The sequence below is a fragment of the Hyperolius riggenbachi genome, chromosome 2 (genome assembly GCF_040937935.1).
Source record: "Hyperolius riggenbachi isolate aHypRig1 chromosome 2, aHypRig1.pri, whole genome shotgun sequence".
Lineage (NCBI taxonomy): Eukaryota > Metazoa > Chordata > Amphibia > Anura > Hyperoliidae > Hyperolius > Hyperolius riggenbachi.
In genome coordinates, this window is record NC_090647.1 from 16,352,577 (window position 1) to 16,368,660 (window position 16,084).

The window sequence follows — 16,084 nt, forward strand, 5'->3', positions numbered from 1 at the left end:
TCATTGTTGCTAGAACCGGCCCTGTGATCGCTTTGCCTCGCACCTCCTCTTCCTCCCAGGAGCCACTAGCTCTGCGCTGCATCCCTGGCTTTTGATCATGTGACATCAGGTAGACAGAAGAGTGGCAGATGGGCGGAGGAGGAGATGTGAGGCATCAAGTACCGTAAATATACTCACATACAGTAGCTCTACTGTGCTCAGCTAAAGCTCTGCTGGGTGGGTGGGAGTCGCGGTAACTATTGTTACGTCCAATACCCATGTGACTTCCTGTCCTGCTAGGGCACACACAGGAAGCTGAACATCAGCAGCATTACTTATTAATGACAATACAAAGACATCTGTTACACAAAAATGATTACTACATTTGGTAACGTGACTTCTGCCCTATGGAGTCATGTGATACTGGTGGCAGGGTAAAGTCCCTGACCACACCCACCAGTGGAGAGGAGCATCTCTCCCCCCCCCCCCCCCCCCAAATAGTGGAAAGGAGCATTCTTCCCCCCCCCCCCATATAGAATTCCAGTTGTGTGGCTGTTATGCTGATCTGTTGGCTCCAGTAGTGTCAGAGTCATCTGATCTGCATACTGGTTCAGGGAGAATGAATGAGAAAGTCTCAAAGTCAGAGGATCAGCATGACAAAAAACGATGGCAATGGCAGCCTCCCTATTCCTCTTGCTTCAGGCTTCCTGTAAATCCTGTTTGGTATTTCATTGGAGTGTTGTACCACGACCATGAGTAAAAGCAAGAAGTTTTGAATCAGGATGATACCATTTATTGGCTAACTTAGAGATGGATAAACAATGAGCTTTCGACTTATAAAAAGCCTTCGTCGGACTGGTTCCTGACCAAAACTGAAAAACACAGCTTATATACACTGACATACAGAGGAGAAACATTCTTTAGCAAACATAAATGTAATTAGATGCCTTAACAGTTACTGAGGAGGCTTTCCCAGGCATCCTATCTAAATTGATAAGATCAATAGAATCCTCAACATGACATAAAGCAGACTCTGGTGATGGGGAGACATCGTAAATTCCGAATTCAAATGGTAACTGGCCTGGTTACATGTACCATTAATTCTAAGCTAAAGAGAATTGTGGCATTTAAAGAATGGTTCTCCTCTGTATGTCAGTGTATATAAGCTGTGTCTTTCAGTATTTGTCAGGAACCAGTCCGACGAAGGCTTTCTATAAGCCGAAAGCTCACTGTTTATCCATCTCTAAGTTAGCCAATAAATGGTATCATCCTGATTCAAAACTTCTTGCTATTTCATTGATTTCCAGTGCAGAGAAGTAAACCCAAGGGAGAAATATGGAGGCCGCCATTTCTGACCATTTCTTAAAAAGGCAGCGAGTTTCTTATGTGTCATGCTGATCCTCTGAATATTTCACTTTCTAAGTCCCTCCCCTGGAACAAGTATGCAGGTCAGGTGTCCCACCTTCCCTCTGACTTCACTGAATACTTGTTCCAGGTGAGTGACCAGTAAGTATTATAGCCGGAGGATCAGCATAACATACAGCATATTCAGGAGGGCAACTATAGCAGTCACCTTGCTCCACTCATGACAGGTGTACTTTAAAAGAATAAGAAATGGTAGATTGTGGCCAGTTCTGTCTCTCCTATATGTAAACTTTTAGGCTACTTTATCACTGTGGTAAATGCATTGTGTGATTATTCTTCAATTGTACAGCAGCAACGGTGCTGAAAGTTCACACCTTGACAATGTAGTGCACCGGTACAGTGAGGCATACAGTACTATTCAAGTGTGCCTCAGTGCCAGTGTAAACAAGTTACTGAGTCAGTGCCTGCCGTGCTGCACCACAATCAATGTGGTAGTCCCAGACTATTAATGCATCTGCACCGCATTGCAACAAATTTTTGAGATGCAACGCAACAGCTGCAGTATGAAAACACCACAAAAAAGGATACTGTATTTCTGGTTTTCACTAAACTAAAATGTATTCAAAAATTTTGATAGGCAACTGGCTTCTGAATTTAGAATCCAGTAGAACTGACAGCAAGACTGTGTGTATTGTATGGTGGGGGTAGGTTGGGGGCGTGGCCTGGACGGTTTAGCAGTGATGGGAACTTTGTCCTCTGTACTAGAATGTTGATAGGCCTGTGTGTTTTGTGCGGTGGGGGTAGGTTGGGGGCGTGGCCTGCATAGTTTAGCAGTGATGGGAACTTCATCCTCTGTGCTAGAATGTGGATAGGCCTGTGTTTCTGAATGTTTCTGCACAATTACCCCAGATGTTTGTTGTACAACTTCATTATTTGTCCCCCCAGCCTGGCGCTGTGTGTGTTGTGTGGTAGGGGTGGGTTGGGGGCCTGGCTTGGATGGTTTAGCAGTGGTAAATGCCTTGTTCTCTGTAGTAGAATGTGGATAGGCCAGTTTGTTTGTTTGTTTCTGTACAATTACCCCAGTAACAACCCCAATATTTGCCTCCCAAGCCTGGCACTGTGTAACTTGTATGGACGGTTTGGGAAGGAGACGTGGCCTGGATAGTTTAGCAGTGATGGGAACTTTGTCCTCTGTTCTAGAATGTGGATAGGCCTGTGTGTGTTGTGCGGTGGTGATGGCGGGCTGGGGGCATGGCCTGGATAGTTTAGCAGTGATGGGACATTTGTCCTCTGTACTAGAATGTGGATAGGCCTGTGTGTGTTGTGTGGTGGGGGTGGGTTGGGAGTGTGGCCTGGATAGTTCAGCTCAGCAGTGATGGAAACTTTGTCCTCTGTACTAGAATGTGGGTAGGCCTGTGTGTCTGTATGTTTCTGCACAATTACCCCAGACATGATATCAGATAGTCCTGTGTGTAATGTGTGTGAGATGCCGGCCACATCCAGATCCCCTCCATCATGGAACTGTTTGTCATGTCTCTCTCTGTCCTCCGTGTCACACAAGTCACCTGTGTCTGATTCCTGTAAGATAGTCAGTGGATCAGTCATGTTACACAGCTCCTCAATATGACACATCTTCCTGAACAGCTTCTCCTTCTTTATCTCCAGCTGCCGAATTACATCATTATAGCATTGTACATGTCTTGTGATTTCACTCAGGACTCTCTTCTCCAGATTGTCCAGCCGTCTCCTGAGGTCTCTAAACAGCGCAGTGACTCTCTCTGTTTCACCATCTGCTTTTTCTTGTGCTTTTCTCCTGAGTTCCTCCAGACTCTGGACCCCTTTCTGAGTCTCCTCTGTCTCTGCCATCAGTTTCCACTGATCATGCCTCAGCTTCTTCTTTTTCTCCTCAGAGGCCTCATCCAGTGACATCATCTCATGTCCTACATGTCCCCCAATCACAGAGCAGGACACACAGAGACAGGCATCATCCTCAGTGCAGTAATACTCCAGTACTTCCTTATGGACGGAGCATTTCCTGTTCCCCAGGTCAGTGGTCGGAGGTAGTAACGTGTGACCCCCTGACCTGTCATGTTTCCTCAGGTGATGATCACACAAGGAGGTCTCACACTGCAGACAGGATTTAGTAGCAGGAACAGGAAAGTCACAGTAATTACAGAAGACCCCGGTCTGCTCCTGATCTGTCTCTGTAGCATGAAAAGCCTCACAGATGTTATGTAGCCTTGTGTTCCTCACCAGCTCAGGCCTCCTCCTGTATATCTTCTGACATTCAGGACATCTATATTCCCGTAGATCCTCCTGGTGGTCCCAGGCTTGTGTGATGCAGTCCCGGCAGAAGTTGTGGCCACATGGCAAGGTCACAGGGTCTCTATAGATCTCCATACAGATGGAGCAGCGGAGCTCAGCAGTCACATCAGCAGACGCCATTGTCACACCTGGAATCAAAAGACCAAAGGTGAAGTATTTTCTATCACACCACAAGTAAAGTTCAGTATATTACTTAGCAGTAACTTATTAACTTTGATACTGTATGAATACATCTCAGAGACAAAAACATTTTATAGCATTAAATCACACGCTGTTGGCAATAACGACAGCCAGGGTCGGACTGGGCCACAGTAGTACAGTCTTTTCCCTCGGTGGGCCCTGCCTCCAGGTCTCTAGTGGGCCCCCCCACCCCTCCTTGTCTGACAGAGCTCCAATTGCTGCCTGCAGCACAAAAATTCTCTTCTCAGTGCTGTAATCACTCATGCTGAGAGCAGTGGCATAGCTAAGAAGCTGTAGGTAGAGATGGGCCGAACGGTTCGCCGGCGAACGGTTCCCGGCGAACTTCGGTGGTTCGCGTTCGCCTCCCGCAGGCGAACGTTTCCGGAAGTTCGGTTCGCCCCACAATGCACTATGAGGGTCAACTTTGACCCTCTACATCACAGTCAGCAGGCCCAGTGTAGCCAATTAGGCTACACTAGCCCCTGGAGCCACTCCCCCCCTACTAAAAAGGCAGGCAGCGGCGACCATTACGGTCACTCGTGTGCCTGCATTAGTTAGAGTAGGGCGAGCTGCTGCACACTCTCTCATAGGGAAAGATTAGTTAGGCTTAGCTTTTCCCTGGCTGCATACCTGTTCTGTGAACCCACCCCTGCATACCTGTTCTGTGAACCCACCACTACATACCTGTTCTGTGAACCCACCCCTGCATACCTGTTCTGTGAACCCACCCCTGCATACCTGTTCTGTGAACCCACCACTGCATACCTGTACTGTGAACCCACCACTGCATACCTGTTCAGTGAACCCACCCCTGCATACCTGTTCTGTGAACCCACCCCTGCATACCTGTTCTGTGAACCCACCACTGCATACCTGTTCTGTTCAGTGAACCCGCCACTGCATACCTGTTCTGTTCAGTGAACCCGCCACTGTATACCTGTTCTGTTCAGTGAACCCACCACTGCATACCTGTTCTGTGAACCCACCACTGCATACCTGTACTGTGAACCCACCACTGCATACCTGTTCTGTGAACCCACCCCTGTATACCTGTTCTGTGAACCCACCACTGCATACCTGTTCTGTTCAGTGAACCCGCCACTGCATACCTGTTCTGTTCAGTGAACAGTTTGGTGTGTCAGTGTGAAGCAGTACCTTAATTACACTACCTGATTGATGTATACACATGCAAGATGTTTGAAAGCACTTTAGGCCTGTCATTTAGCATTCAATGTGATTTCTGCCCTTAAAACGCTGCTTTGCGTCAAATCCAGATTTTTCCCGGGGACTTTTGGCGTGTATCCCACTCCGCCATGCCCCCCTCCAGGTGTTAGACCCCTTGAAACATCTTTTCCATCACTTTTGTGGCCAGCATAATTATTTTTTTTTTTTCAAAGTTCGCATCCCCATTGAAGTCTATTGCGGTTCGCGAACTTTAACGCGAACCGAACCTTCCGCGGAAGTTCACGAACCCGGTTCAAATCGGAGGTTCGGCCCATCTCTAGCTGTAGGCCTCGATGCAAGTTTTACAATGGGGCCCCCCAAGCACTCTATACATAACAATTGATACAACGCACCAAAACCTGCCAATGGCAACTACAGTGTCAGAGGTGCAAGAAGGGGATGGGGAGCAGCTTGTTACTGATTACCCCCAAGCACTCTATACATAGCAATCCCTGCCAATGGCAACTACAGTGTCAGAGGTGCAAGAAGGGGATGGGGAACAGCTTGTTACTGATTACCCCCAAGCACTCTATACATAGCAATCCCTGCCAATGGCAACTACAGTGTCAGAGGTGCAAGAAGGGGATGGGGAACAGCTTGTTACTGATTACCCCCAAGCACTCTATACATAGCAATCCCTGCCAATGGCAACTACAGTGCCAGAGGTACAAGAAGGGGATGGGGAGCAGCTTGTTACTGATTACCCTCCAAGCACTCTATACATAGCAATCCCTGCCAATGGCAACTACAGTGTCAGAGGTGCAAGAAGGGGATGGGGAACAGCTTGTTACTGATTACCCCCAAGCACTCTATACATAGCAATCCCTGCCAATGGCAACTACAGTGTCAGAGGTGCAAGGGGATGGGGAGCAGTTTGTTAATGATTACCACTGTTCAAAGTATCTATAGAAGTGATTATTATGAGCAAAGGACCAATAGAGAGGTAATACTGTAGTTGAGGGAGGGTCACGATGTGGTCGCAACCTCTGCGGTCGCAACCTCTGCAAAGTAGGACATTACTTTATATTGAAGGAGGGGACTCTATTATTATTATTATTATTTATTTATAAAGCGCCAACATATTCCGTGGCGCTGTACAATGTAAGAAAACAAACAAGGGATACATAATGATACAGACAATGATATACATGAAATATGAACACTGATACAAGATACAGCACTGCTGATTACAATTTGATTTAACAGGATGACTAAAATGTATAAATGTCTAACAGTGTGCAAGCAATTGAATTAATAACATTCCATGAAACAAAAGGGTGAGAGCCCTGCCCTTGCGAGCTTACAATCTAAAGGAATGGGGTGGAAACAAGAGGTGGGGAAGTATACAGTATATGTACAGGCAGTGCGTAATTAGGTTATTTAGTGGGTGCATGGCAAAGCTAGAGAATATGCTTGTCGGAAAAGGTGGGTTTTGAGGGAGCATTTAAAGATTTCAAAGGTGGGAGAGTGGCGGATGTGTTGTGGAAGGGCATTCCAGAGGAGGGGTGAGGCACGTGAGAAGTCTTGTACACGTGAATGTGAGGAGGTAATTGTAGAAGAGGACAGAAGCTCGTGTGCAGATCTGAGATTGCGGTTGGGTTGGTATCTGGAGACTAGTGAGGAGATGTACAGGGGAGAGATATTGTGGAGAGCAAAGTTTGGCTGGGCAGCAGTGTCTCTGAATTACAATGCTGCTAAGATCATGTACATTTGGCCCTGTCCACCTTCCGGAGCATGGTCACACCCTTTTGTCACCGCAATCATGGGATGTGTGGGCCCCAGGTTGAAATTTCTTTGGCGGGCCCCCAGTGTCCCAGTCTGACCCTGACGACAGCTTCAGTACTATCATGATGTTGAAACTGCAGCCCAACACATAAGCTATGTGAGAAAAAAAAGTAACTTTACTTTCCCTAAGAAAGTCAATGCAGAAAAAAATTATGAATTCAGAGCCAGATCATCCACAAGGCATACTAGGCAGTTGCCCAGGGCCTGATGGTTGCTAACCCCCACAAAATCTTACTAAAAAAGCCAGTTGACCATTAGCGGTGGGCAAAAACTACTATCTTGTCTAGGGACCCACTTCATCTGCATCCTTTTCTGAGAGAATGCAGTGGATCTCTGAATAGAAAGCACAAGCAGGGAGGTGTAAAAGCCTGGTGGTCATCAATTCATATATTGCATCCACAGTTTCTAACAAGATTACTAGAGCGTTATAGCCGATGCAGACAGAAGTATCCGGGCTATTGAAGGATAGACTTTGCTGCGAGGGGGAGGGGAGCAACGAGTTTTATTACCCCAAATCTCTCCAGCAATTTGTGGTTTTTCATAAAAATCTCCATATTTTGATCCCAGCAGAAAAGTCTGCTTAAAAAGAAACAAATTCTGATGGAATTCCAACTCAGAAAGTTGTAGCCACTAGACTTCAAAACAAAATGCAGAATCCGCAAAACGTATTAGTTTTGTGGATTCTGCATTTTGCTTTGAAGTCTGTGGCTACAACTTTCCGAAGTTAAATATGAAGCCCCCATACATGCCATCAGTCAGCACCACAATTTCTATGTATGTTAGGGTCTCTAGTGGGGACATGTTTTTTTAAAAAAAGAACTGTGCAAAAAGATGCTACAGTTTTTGAAAAATCTGATTTTAACGTTTTGTCAGGAAAGAGTATTATTTAAAACCCTTGAAATGTCGAATTCCGGCAAAACTGGTTAAATTTGTTTTATTTAGTCAATTTTTTAAAAAGGATAGCGAGAGGATCTACCTCCGAGGCATGCTTACTGGCATCCCCCAGGGAAATCGGAGCCTTCGTGGGGCTTCACACTCTGAGCCACACAAGACTGCATGGTCCATGATATGGGTAGGCTCTATACGGGAAAGGCAGCAAAGCTTGCCCCTTTCCTACAAATCCATGTAAAGTAAAAGGGGCTCTCTATATTTTGTGTTCCACCTAATACAGGAAGGGCATCTCTACCTACCTAATACGGGGGGCAGCTTCTGGCTACCTAATACTGGGGGCATCACTGGCTACCATTTACTGGAGGGGCTTTCTGGCTACCTATACTGTGGGGCATCTCACACTGATCTGCATGGGCAGCGCCAGGGGGGTGCTGAAGCACCCCCTAAAATTCTCCAAGCACCCCCAGCCACTCGCCGCCCCGCTCTCTCTCCCTTCTGTAGTGCTACAAGAAAATGGCTGCCAATGTCCTCAAATGCGGACGTTGGCGGCCATTTTCTTGTAGCACCACAGAGGGAGAGGAGGTGGGGAGATGCCTGACGCAGGAGAGGAGGCAGCGGGAACAGCCATAGAGGTAGCAGCCACCAGCTCAGAAAGATGCACGAGCAGCGGCCACGAGAGCGGAGGGGGTAGTAGGCTGGGGCAGCATACTACCTACGCTGGGGCAGCTGTACTACCTACACTGTGGGAGCATACTACCTATGCTGGGTCAGCATACTACCTATACTGGGGCAGCATACTACCTACACTGGGGGAGCATACTACCTATGCTGGGTCAGCATACTACCTATACTGGGGCAGCATACTACCTACACTGGGGGAGCATACTACCTATGCTGGGTCAGCATACTACCTATACTGGGGCAGCATACTACCTACACTGGGGGAGCATACTACCTATGCTGGGGCAGCTGTACTACCTACACTGGGACTAGCTACACTGGGCCAGCTGTACTACCTATGCTGAGGCAGCTATACTACCTATGGTGCGGCAGCTATACTACCTATACTGGGGCAGCTATACTACAATAGGGCAACTTTATTACCTATACATGCACGCTTTCCAATGCATAGACACGCCCATTTTTTGACAATGCCCCCTGGTTTTTGCCCATGCCCCCTGATGCTACCCCTAGAAAAGATCCAGCACCTGCATAGCACCTCCTAAAAAAACTAAAAAAAATTCCTGGAGCTGCCACTGCTGATGAGTATCTTTGGCTGCCAAAGACTGCAGGGCACCTCTTACTGAATTTTTTGAAAAATAATAAAATAAATAAACTGGAAATTCGCATGTGCATATATATTCACCCCCTTTGCCACGAAGCCACAAAAAGTCCTGGTGTAACCAATTACCTTCACAAATCAGATCACTAGTGAAATGAATTCTACCTGTGTGCAATCTAAGACTCACATGATCTGTCAGTATAAATGCACCTTTTTAGAAAGGACCCAGAAGCTACTACACCAATAAGCAAGAGGCATCACACCATGAAGACCAAGGAGCTCTCCAAACACCAATAAGCAAGAGACATCACACCATGAAGACCAAGGAGCTCAAAACACCAATAAGTAAGAGGCATCACACCATGAAGACCGAGGAGCTCCCCAAACACCAATAAGCAAGAGGCATCACACCATGAAGACCAAAGCAAGAAGTTTTGAATCATCCTGATTCAAAACTTCTTGTTTTTTACTGCTGGCTAACATAGTACAATATTCTACTGCTACTACATGAAGACCAAGGAACTCTCCAAGTCAGGGACAAAGTTGTTGAGAATTCAGGAAAGTCAGGGTTGGGTTATAAAAAATCCAAACATTAGGGTAGGAGATATAGTTAGGGAACTTTACCAGATTGAGGCGAGTTGGATATGGAAACTGGCGTCAGAAGAAAAACCTGGTCTTAATGATTTTGTCAGCTATAAGATGTTTCTGTAAATTTGATGACCTCACATTGTACGGAATATGTGTATCACAGGGACAGGCTTTGTCATTTTAGGAATTGAGAATTTATATATTCTAGTGATATATGGCCATTAAAATTGCCTTCTTAATTTATGTGACTAAACCAGCTTTATGCTATCCAAATCCCCCCCCCCCAATCGTTTTTGTTTGCTGGTCCTATGGTGAGATTTTTTCTTTCATGAGACCTAAGATTTATGATATGTATAGATGATGTGACTAAAGATTTGTGACATGCATAGATGATGCCATCCTTTAATCTGTCTATAGATGGCGCTGCGGTGACCTTTAATGTATAGTTTGGCTCATATGGTTATGGCCTCTAAAAGACCTTTGGGCCATGAGCACGGAGCAGTGCTTTTCAGCGCTGCTAGATTTGGGCGCAGCCGGCGCCTCCATAGACTTCAATGGGAATCACTCCTATTGAAGCGCTCAGTGAGTAACGTCGGCTCCTTCAGAAGATGGAGCAGAAGTTGCTTAAAAAAATATAATAATTCGGCCTCCAGCAATCGCTGGAAGCCGAATTATTTCATTCCCCCACTATCCATGGCGGCCTGGAGGGGGAATAGTAATTAAATCGGCCCGGACTTGTGCAGAAGCAGGATCAGCTATATACCGCTGTATCCTGCGCCCAAGTGTACCGGCGCTGATTTCAAATGTACTCCATGAGCAGGAAGGTACCTGGGTACAGAGGATATGGGCGCATGCGTAGAGTAACAGTGGACAGCTTGACTGTTGTACGCATGTCCCCATTCATCCACTACAGGCGTACATTTGGCCGTGTCACTTTCGGGTCTCGATTACATACTTCTGCCTGCGCTTCCAGTACTTCCTCTTGCGCTCCAAACACTCTGGGCGTGCGGGCTACGGTGGCGTGTATTTCCCCACCAAATAACTCCTGCGAAGTGTCAAATGGGGAGAATGTGGTGCTAGTAGTAGTAGTGGTGGCTGCGGAGGAAGATATGTCACGGTTCCGTGCGGAAGCTGAGAAAGATGAGGTTGTGAGGAAACGCTGAAAAGCCGCCATCTCTCGAGGTGAGGCGGCTGTTTCCGCGTCCAGCATGGCGTCACAACGCGGAAAAAACGTCGCATGCCGCATGGGCAGTGCGGCGGAATCCGCATTGGTAACGGCGGAATATACATCAGAGGCGACCCCCGCATTAGATACATTGCAAAACAGTACTGGTGTGGCTGGGACTGATAGTCCACCAAGATTCAGACTTACACGCGCGCGAGCACAGAGGCAGAGTTTAAATAGCAGTTAGAAGGGTGTCGGCTGACCAGCTGGGTCAGCTGACAAATTCCACTGCTCCCATTGGACCAGCAATTAGGGAGGTCCTGGAGAGGTCCTAGAGTATATATACTGCTGGTTGTTCACTTGCTCCTTGTCTGGCGTTGCGTTCACATATGTGGGAGCACCCAGATCCGTAGTTAGATCCGTTAGTGTGCCGGGACCAGCTGGAGCTGTAATCCTACACTAAGCTAGATTCTGTTGATAGCTAAAGTACTAGTTTGATTGTGATTATCTGTTATGACTTTTGCCTGCCTTGACTATCCTCCTGAACTCTGATCTTGCACCTCGATATTTCTGATACTCTGTTGCCGAACCCCGGCTCGTTCCTTGACTCTGCTTCTGCCTCCTGATTTTGTACCCCGATATTTCTGATACCCCGTTGCTGAACCCTGCCTGTACTTTGACTCTGCCTTTGCCTCCTGATCCTGTACTTTATCTGTCCGTGTGTGTACGACCTGGCTTGTCCGACCTCGAGAACCGACCTTACCGTTAGAGGCGGTTCCTCACTCTGTTAGCGATCCTTCCTCCTGAGGGTCACTTTCAGATATCCCTTCCTACTGTCAGTCTGACTCCTCCCGTCTTGGAGAGCTCAGGTCTGCGGAAGGAATCTGTACAGTACTCCTTACTGCATTGAGGCCTTGTCCTCTTAGTGTTACAGTTACACCAAACACTACACTCTACTCAGGTGATCAGAGGTTAGTTTGTATATCGGATTATCGGTGAGACTGCAGTTCACTTATAATCTGGTATATATCTGTATTTCCGGTGATACTGCAGATCACCGGTAATCAGATACTCTCTGCGCCCACCGATCGTTACAGAGGTGTTCTGTGTTAGTCAACTACGTCCTGGCAATCTTGGGAGTTGATGGCAGGTGCCTTCTTCTGAACACTATACTTTGGTCCAGGGTGGCACAAAATCACGCCACCTCGACCTCGAACAGACCTGCCAGGTGGCCTGCCTTTGGCTCTGCCTCTGCCTCTTGTTTTGTCCATATTGGGGAGATGAAGTGAAAGGTATGCACTGACTTGACTAATACGATGTGCGGTTACACATGTGCAGTGAAAAGGTTGCAGTGACTGTTGGTACAACAATGTGTGGTCACACAGGTGCGGTGAAAAGGTGACTGCTGGTACAACAATGTGCGGTTACACAGGTGCAGTGAAAGGTATGCACGGACTGGTATATAAAACAGCATGCGGTCACACAGATGCAGTGAAAGCTATACAGTGACTGCTATATAGAACAGCATGCGGTCACACAGATGCAGTGAAAGGTATGCAGTGACTGGTATTACAAATGTGCAGCTGTCACACACACAGGTACATTGAACAGGTATGCAGTGACTGGTATATAAAACTGCGTGCTGTTACACAGGTGCAGTGAAAGGTATGCACGGACTGGTATTACAAATGTGCAGCTGTCAAACACACAGGTACAGTGAACAGGTATGCAGTGACTGGTATATAAAACTGCGTGCTGTTACACAGGTGCAGTGAAAGGTATGCATGGACTGGTATTACAAATGTGCAGCTGTCACACACACAGGTACCATGAACAGGTATGCAGTGACTAATATATAAAACTGTGTGCTGTTACACAGGTGCAGTGAAAGGTATGCACGGCACAGACTGGTATTACAAATGTGCAGCTGTCACACACACAGGTGCAGTGAAAAGGTAGGCACTGAATGTGCTGGACCTGGCACAGTATAGCAATTAGCAAGGGCCAGCTGCGACAGACAGGGCTGTATATGCAAGTGTCAGTGGGCCACAAAAAAAAAAAAAATCATCACAAGAACATTAGCTCTCAAAAGAGCTGTTTTCGGGGTGCTTTTTAGCAATAAGTATCAGCAAGGAGCAAGCTACCAAGCCTAACAAGAGCCTAAATAAGCTTTCCCTATGTCTCTGCAGCAACCTCTCCCTTCTCTCACTACTACAGTAGCACACAGAGCGAGATCATGGCCAACGCTGCTGCCTTATATAAGGGGGGGGGGGCTCCAGGAGGGAGTGCAGCCTGCTTGGCTGCCATGTGTCTGCTGACTGTGATACAGAGGGTCAAAGTGCAGTATAGGGGCGGGTCGAACACGCGTAAAAGTTCGCAATTCGACGCGAACCAGCGATGTTCGCACAAATAAGTTCACGGCTGAACCGTTCGGGACATCTCTATTGCTCCACAGAATGGACCAGCTTGGGCGTTGTTAGTTTTTAAAATAAATAGTTTCTTTTTTTTAAAAAAAATGTCAATGTCATTTACAACAACATTTTATTAAGTGCGTTATGCTCAAGTAAACGGACCAGCCTGGCTTTGTTATATCACGTGTACCAGAGGCCTGGATGGGATGGGAAGTAAATTATAGAACTTTATGATGGTAGCAAGCAGACCAGCTTACGGTACAACCTATTTTTTTCTTTTGTCTTTCTTAAAGCATGTTTGTCAAGTTTATCAAAAATTATTTCAAAGTTATTATATTTGTGTGCTGCTTTTATTCATGTCTGCATACCATTGGTGTTTGTGTTTTGCGTTCAGGTGCTTTCACAAAGCAGTTGTCCCCAGGTTGGGTGTTTAACTTCCCACGACTCGTTTCTTTTGGCAGAGGTTGCCGATGGCATTGCCGGTATCAGAGGCACACAAACAAAAAAAATGCCACACTGGTGAGCTTTGGAATGTCGGCATTCGGGTGGTGGCAACAGCAGGCCTTGAAGGGCGTGTTGGCTGGATGACCCCAAGTGTATCACTAAATGCATCATGTGTGAATAACTCCTCTGACATATTAAGTGGAGCAGCTGTGGTGATAGTGGTGGTGGTAAGTTGTTGTGGGAAACCAGAAGCAGAGCAGGAAGAGGACGGTGCAACAAGGAGGTTCCGTGCGGAAGCAGTAAAAGATCTGGTGTGCTGTGTAAGCCAGTCAACCACCTCCTCAGAATTTTGGGGGTTGAGGGTACACACACATACACACACACACAATAAAAACACAGCAGAAGGATGAAGTAGCCCTCAGAAGGGCTGTTTGCGATGATTAAGCAGCAATCAGCCAACGAGGATTAAAATAAACTGGCCTAGCTAATGCTTTCCCTATCTCCAGCAAGCTCTGTCCCTTCCTCTCACTATTCCAGCTGAAGACAGACTGGAACATGGCTGACACTGCTGCATTTTTAAAGGGGGCGGTGGGGGGGAGGGAGAGGGGGTCTGTGAGGGGGTGCTAGCTGATTGGCTGTCAGTGCCTGCTGACTGTGATGTAAGGGTTCAAAGTTTAGCCCAATGATGATGTATGGGGGCAGGTCGAATATCACCATGAGCTCACTGCTCGCGGTGAGCGCGAATACACGAACTTCACAGAATACTGCTCGCCAGCGAACTATTTGGGCCATCTCTAATAGTAATTAGTGGCGCAGGGACTTGTGCAGGAGCAGTGTAAGCCATTTATCAGCATTATCCTGCGCCCAAATCTCCCTGCAGCAATTTCATAGGTATGTGGAGGCAGACAGTTGGAACTTAGTCAGCTTCGTGGGGTACATGTACCATTAAACCACTCTAAACCTTTCGTGCATAGCACAATAAACATATGATAGAAAAGAAATTGAGACACGTTTCTTGCAAAAGGTATTGGTGTATTAAAACAATACTGTAACCTACCATATAAACATACTCCATATATTGCACACACCCATATACAATGGACAGGCCCTACTATTGCTGCCAGCCTATTCTATACTTGCTGTGCTGCATAACAGTCCTTGCTAACTGCTGCTAAACTGAAAAGTCCAGCCAAATTCATTGGGACTATAACAAGCAGAACTATGCAATCTTCGCTGGACAGCATATAAAGTCTTCACATGTCCATAATTATAGTCAGTGGTGCTCACCGCCAGGTCGTGATCACGCTTACGCGTGGATTCACGACCATTTTGACGCATTCCGCCTCGGACACGCTAAGCCGTGAATAGATTTTCAACCACGAAAATCTGCTTCAGCTTCGCGTGAATGCGGACAGAAATCCGCATTCACGCTCGTGAAACCCGGCGCTGAAGTCGTGGTTAGCGGAAATGCGTCAAACTATGCGGAAGTGACACATTGCAGGCCAATCAAAGGGCCCCAGCTAGTGTTGGGCGAACACCTGGGTGTTCGGGTCCGTTCGGCCGAACATGGGCCAGATGTTCGGCATGTTCGGGCCGAACCCCGAACTCCCCAAACATCCCGCTTTTGGGGGCCCTATGGGGTCGCAGGCATAAGGGGGGAGCATGCCCCGATCACGGGGGGGGGGGGGGGGGGGGGTCGGAAATTCCCCCCACCCCCTCCGCTAGCGCTCCCCCCTCTGCCCGCTTCCCCATAAAAAAAGTTTGATGAAAATTAAATAGTACCGGTGGCTGGCAGTGGAGTGAATGAAGAGGAGGAGGAGTCCGACTAGGAGAGTGACGCGTTGAGGCCGGGCAGCGGGCGGTTCAGCGGTAGTACCCTTGTGGTACTTCCGCCCTTTCTCTGACCTCACGTCCTCTACGTGATGACGCAAATGAGGGTACGCGTGACGCGTACCCTCGTATGCAGAGGACGTGAGGTCAGAGAAAGGGCGGAAGTACCACAAGGGTACTACCGCTGAACCGCCCGCTGCCCGGCCTCAACGCGTCACTCTCCTAGTCGGACTCCTCCTCCTCCTCACTCACTCCACTGCCAGCCACCGGTACGATTTAATTTTCATCAAACTTTTTTTATGGGGAAGCGGGCAGAGGGGGGAGCGCTAGCGGAGGGGGTGGGGGGAATTTCCGACCCCCCCCCCCGCGATCGGGGCATGCTCCCCCCTTATGCCTGCGACCCCATAGGGGGGCCGTATTGCGGCATGTTCGGGCGAACAGGGCTCTGTTCGGCCGAACAGGGGCCCTGTTCGGCCCTGTTCGGGGGGCATACAGTAGTTCGGGCGAACCCGAACTAAAAAGGCCGAAAACACCATCAGGTGTTCGGCCGAACTCGAACATCACCCGAACAGGGTGATGTTCTGCAGAACCCGAACAGTGGCGAACACTGTTCGC

The 16,084-nt window shown here is 47.6% G+C and overlaps 1 protein-coding gene across 1 annotated transcript; it reads right to left on the reverse strand.

Annotated features, from left to right (window-relative positions):
* Positions 1-1,254: 1,254 nt before the first annotated feature.
* Positions 1,255-14,780, reverse strand: LOC137542405 (E3 ubiquitin/ISG15 ligase TRIM25-like). The gene is made up of 2 exons (XM_068264295.1): positions 14,697-14,780; positions 1,255-3,797 (listed from the first exon to the last, which is right to left on the reverse strand). Exon 2 carries the CDS (start codon positions 3,787-3,789, stop codon positions 2,419-2,421), a length of 1,371 nt encoding a protein of 456 aa, XP_068120396.1. The 5' UTR covers positions 3,790-3,797; positions 14,697-14,780; the 3' UTR covers positions 1,255-2,418.
* Between the last annotated feature and the right edge of the window lie 1,304 nt (positions 14,781-16,084).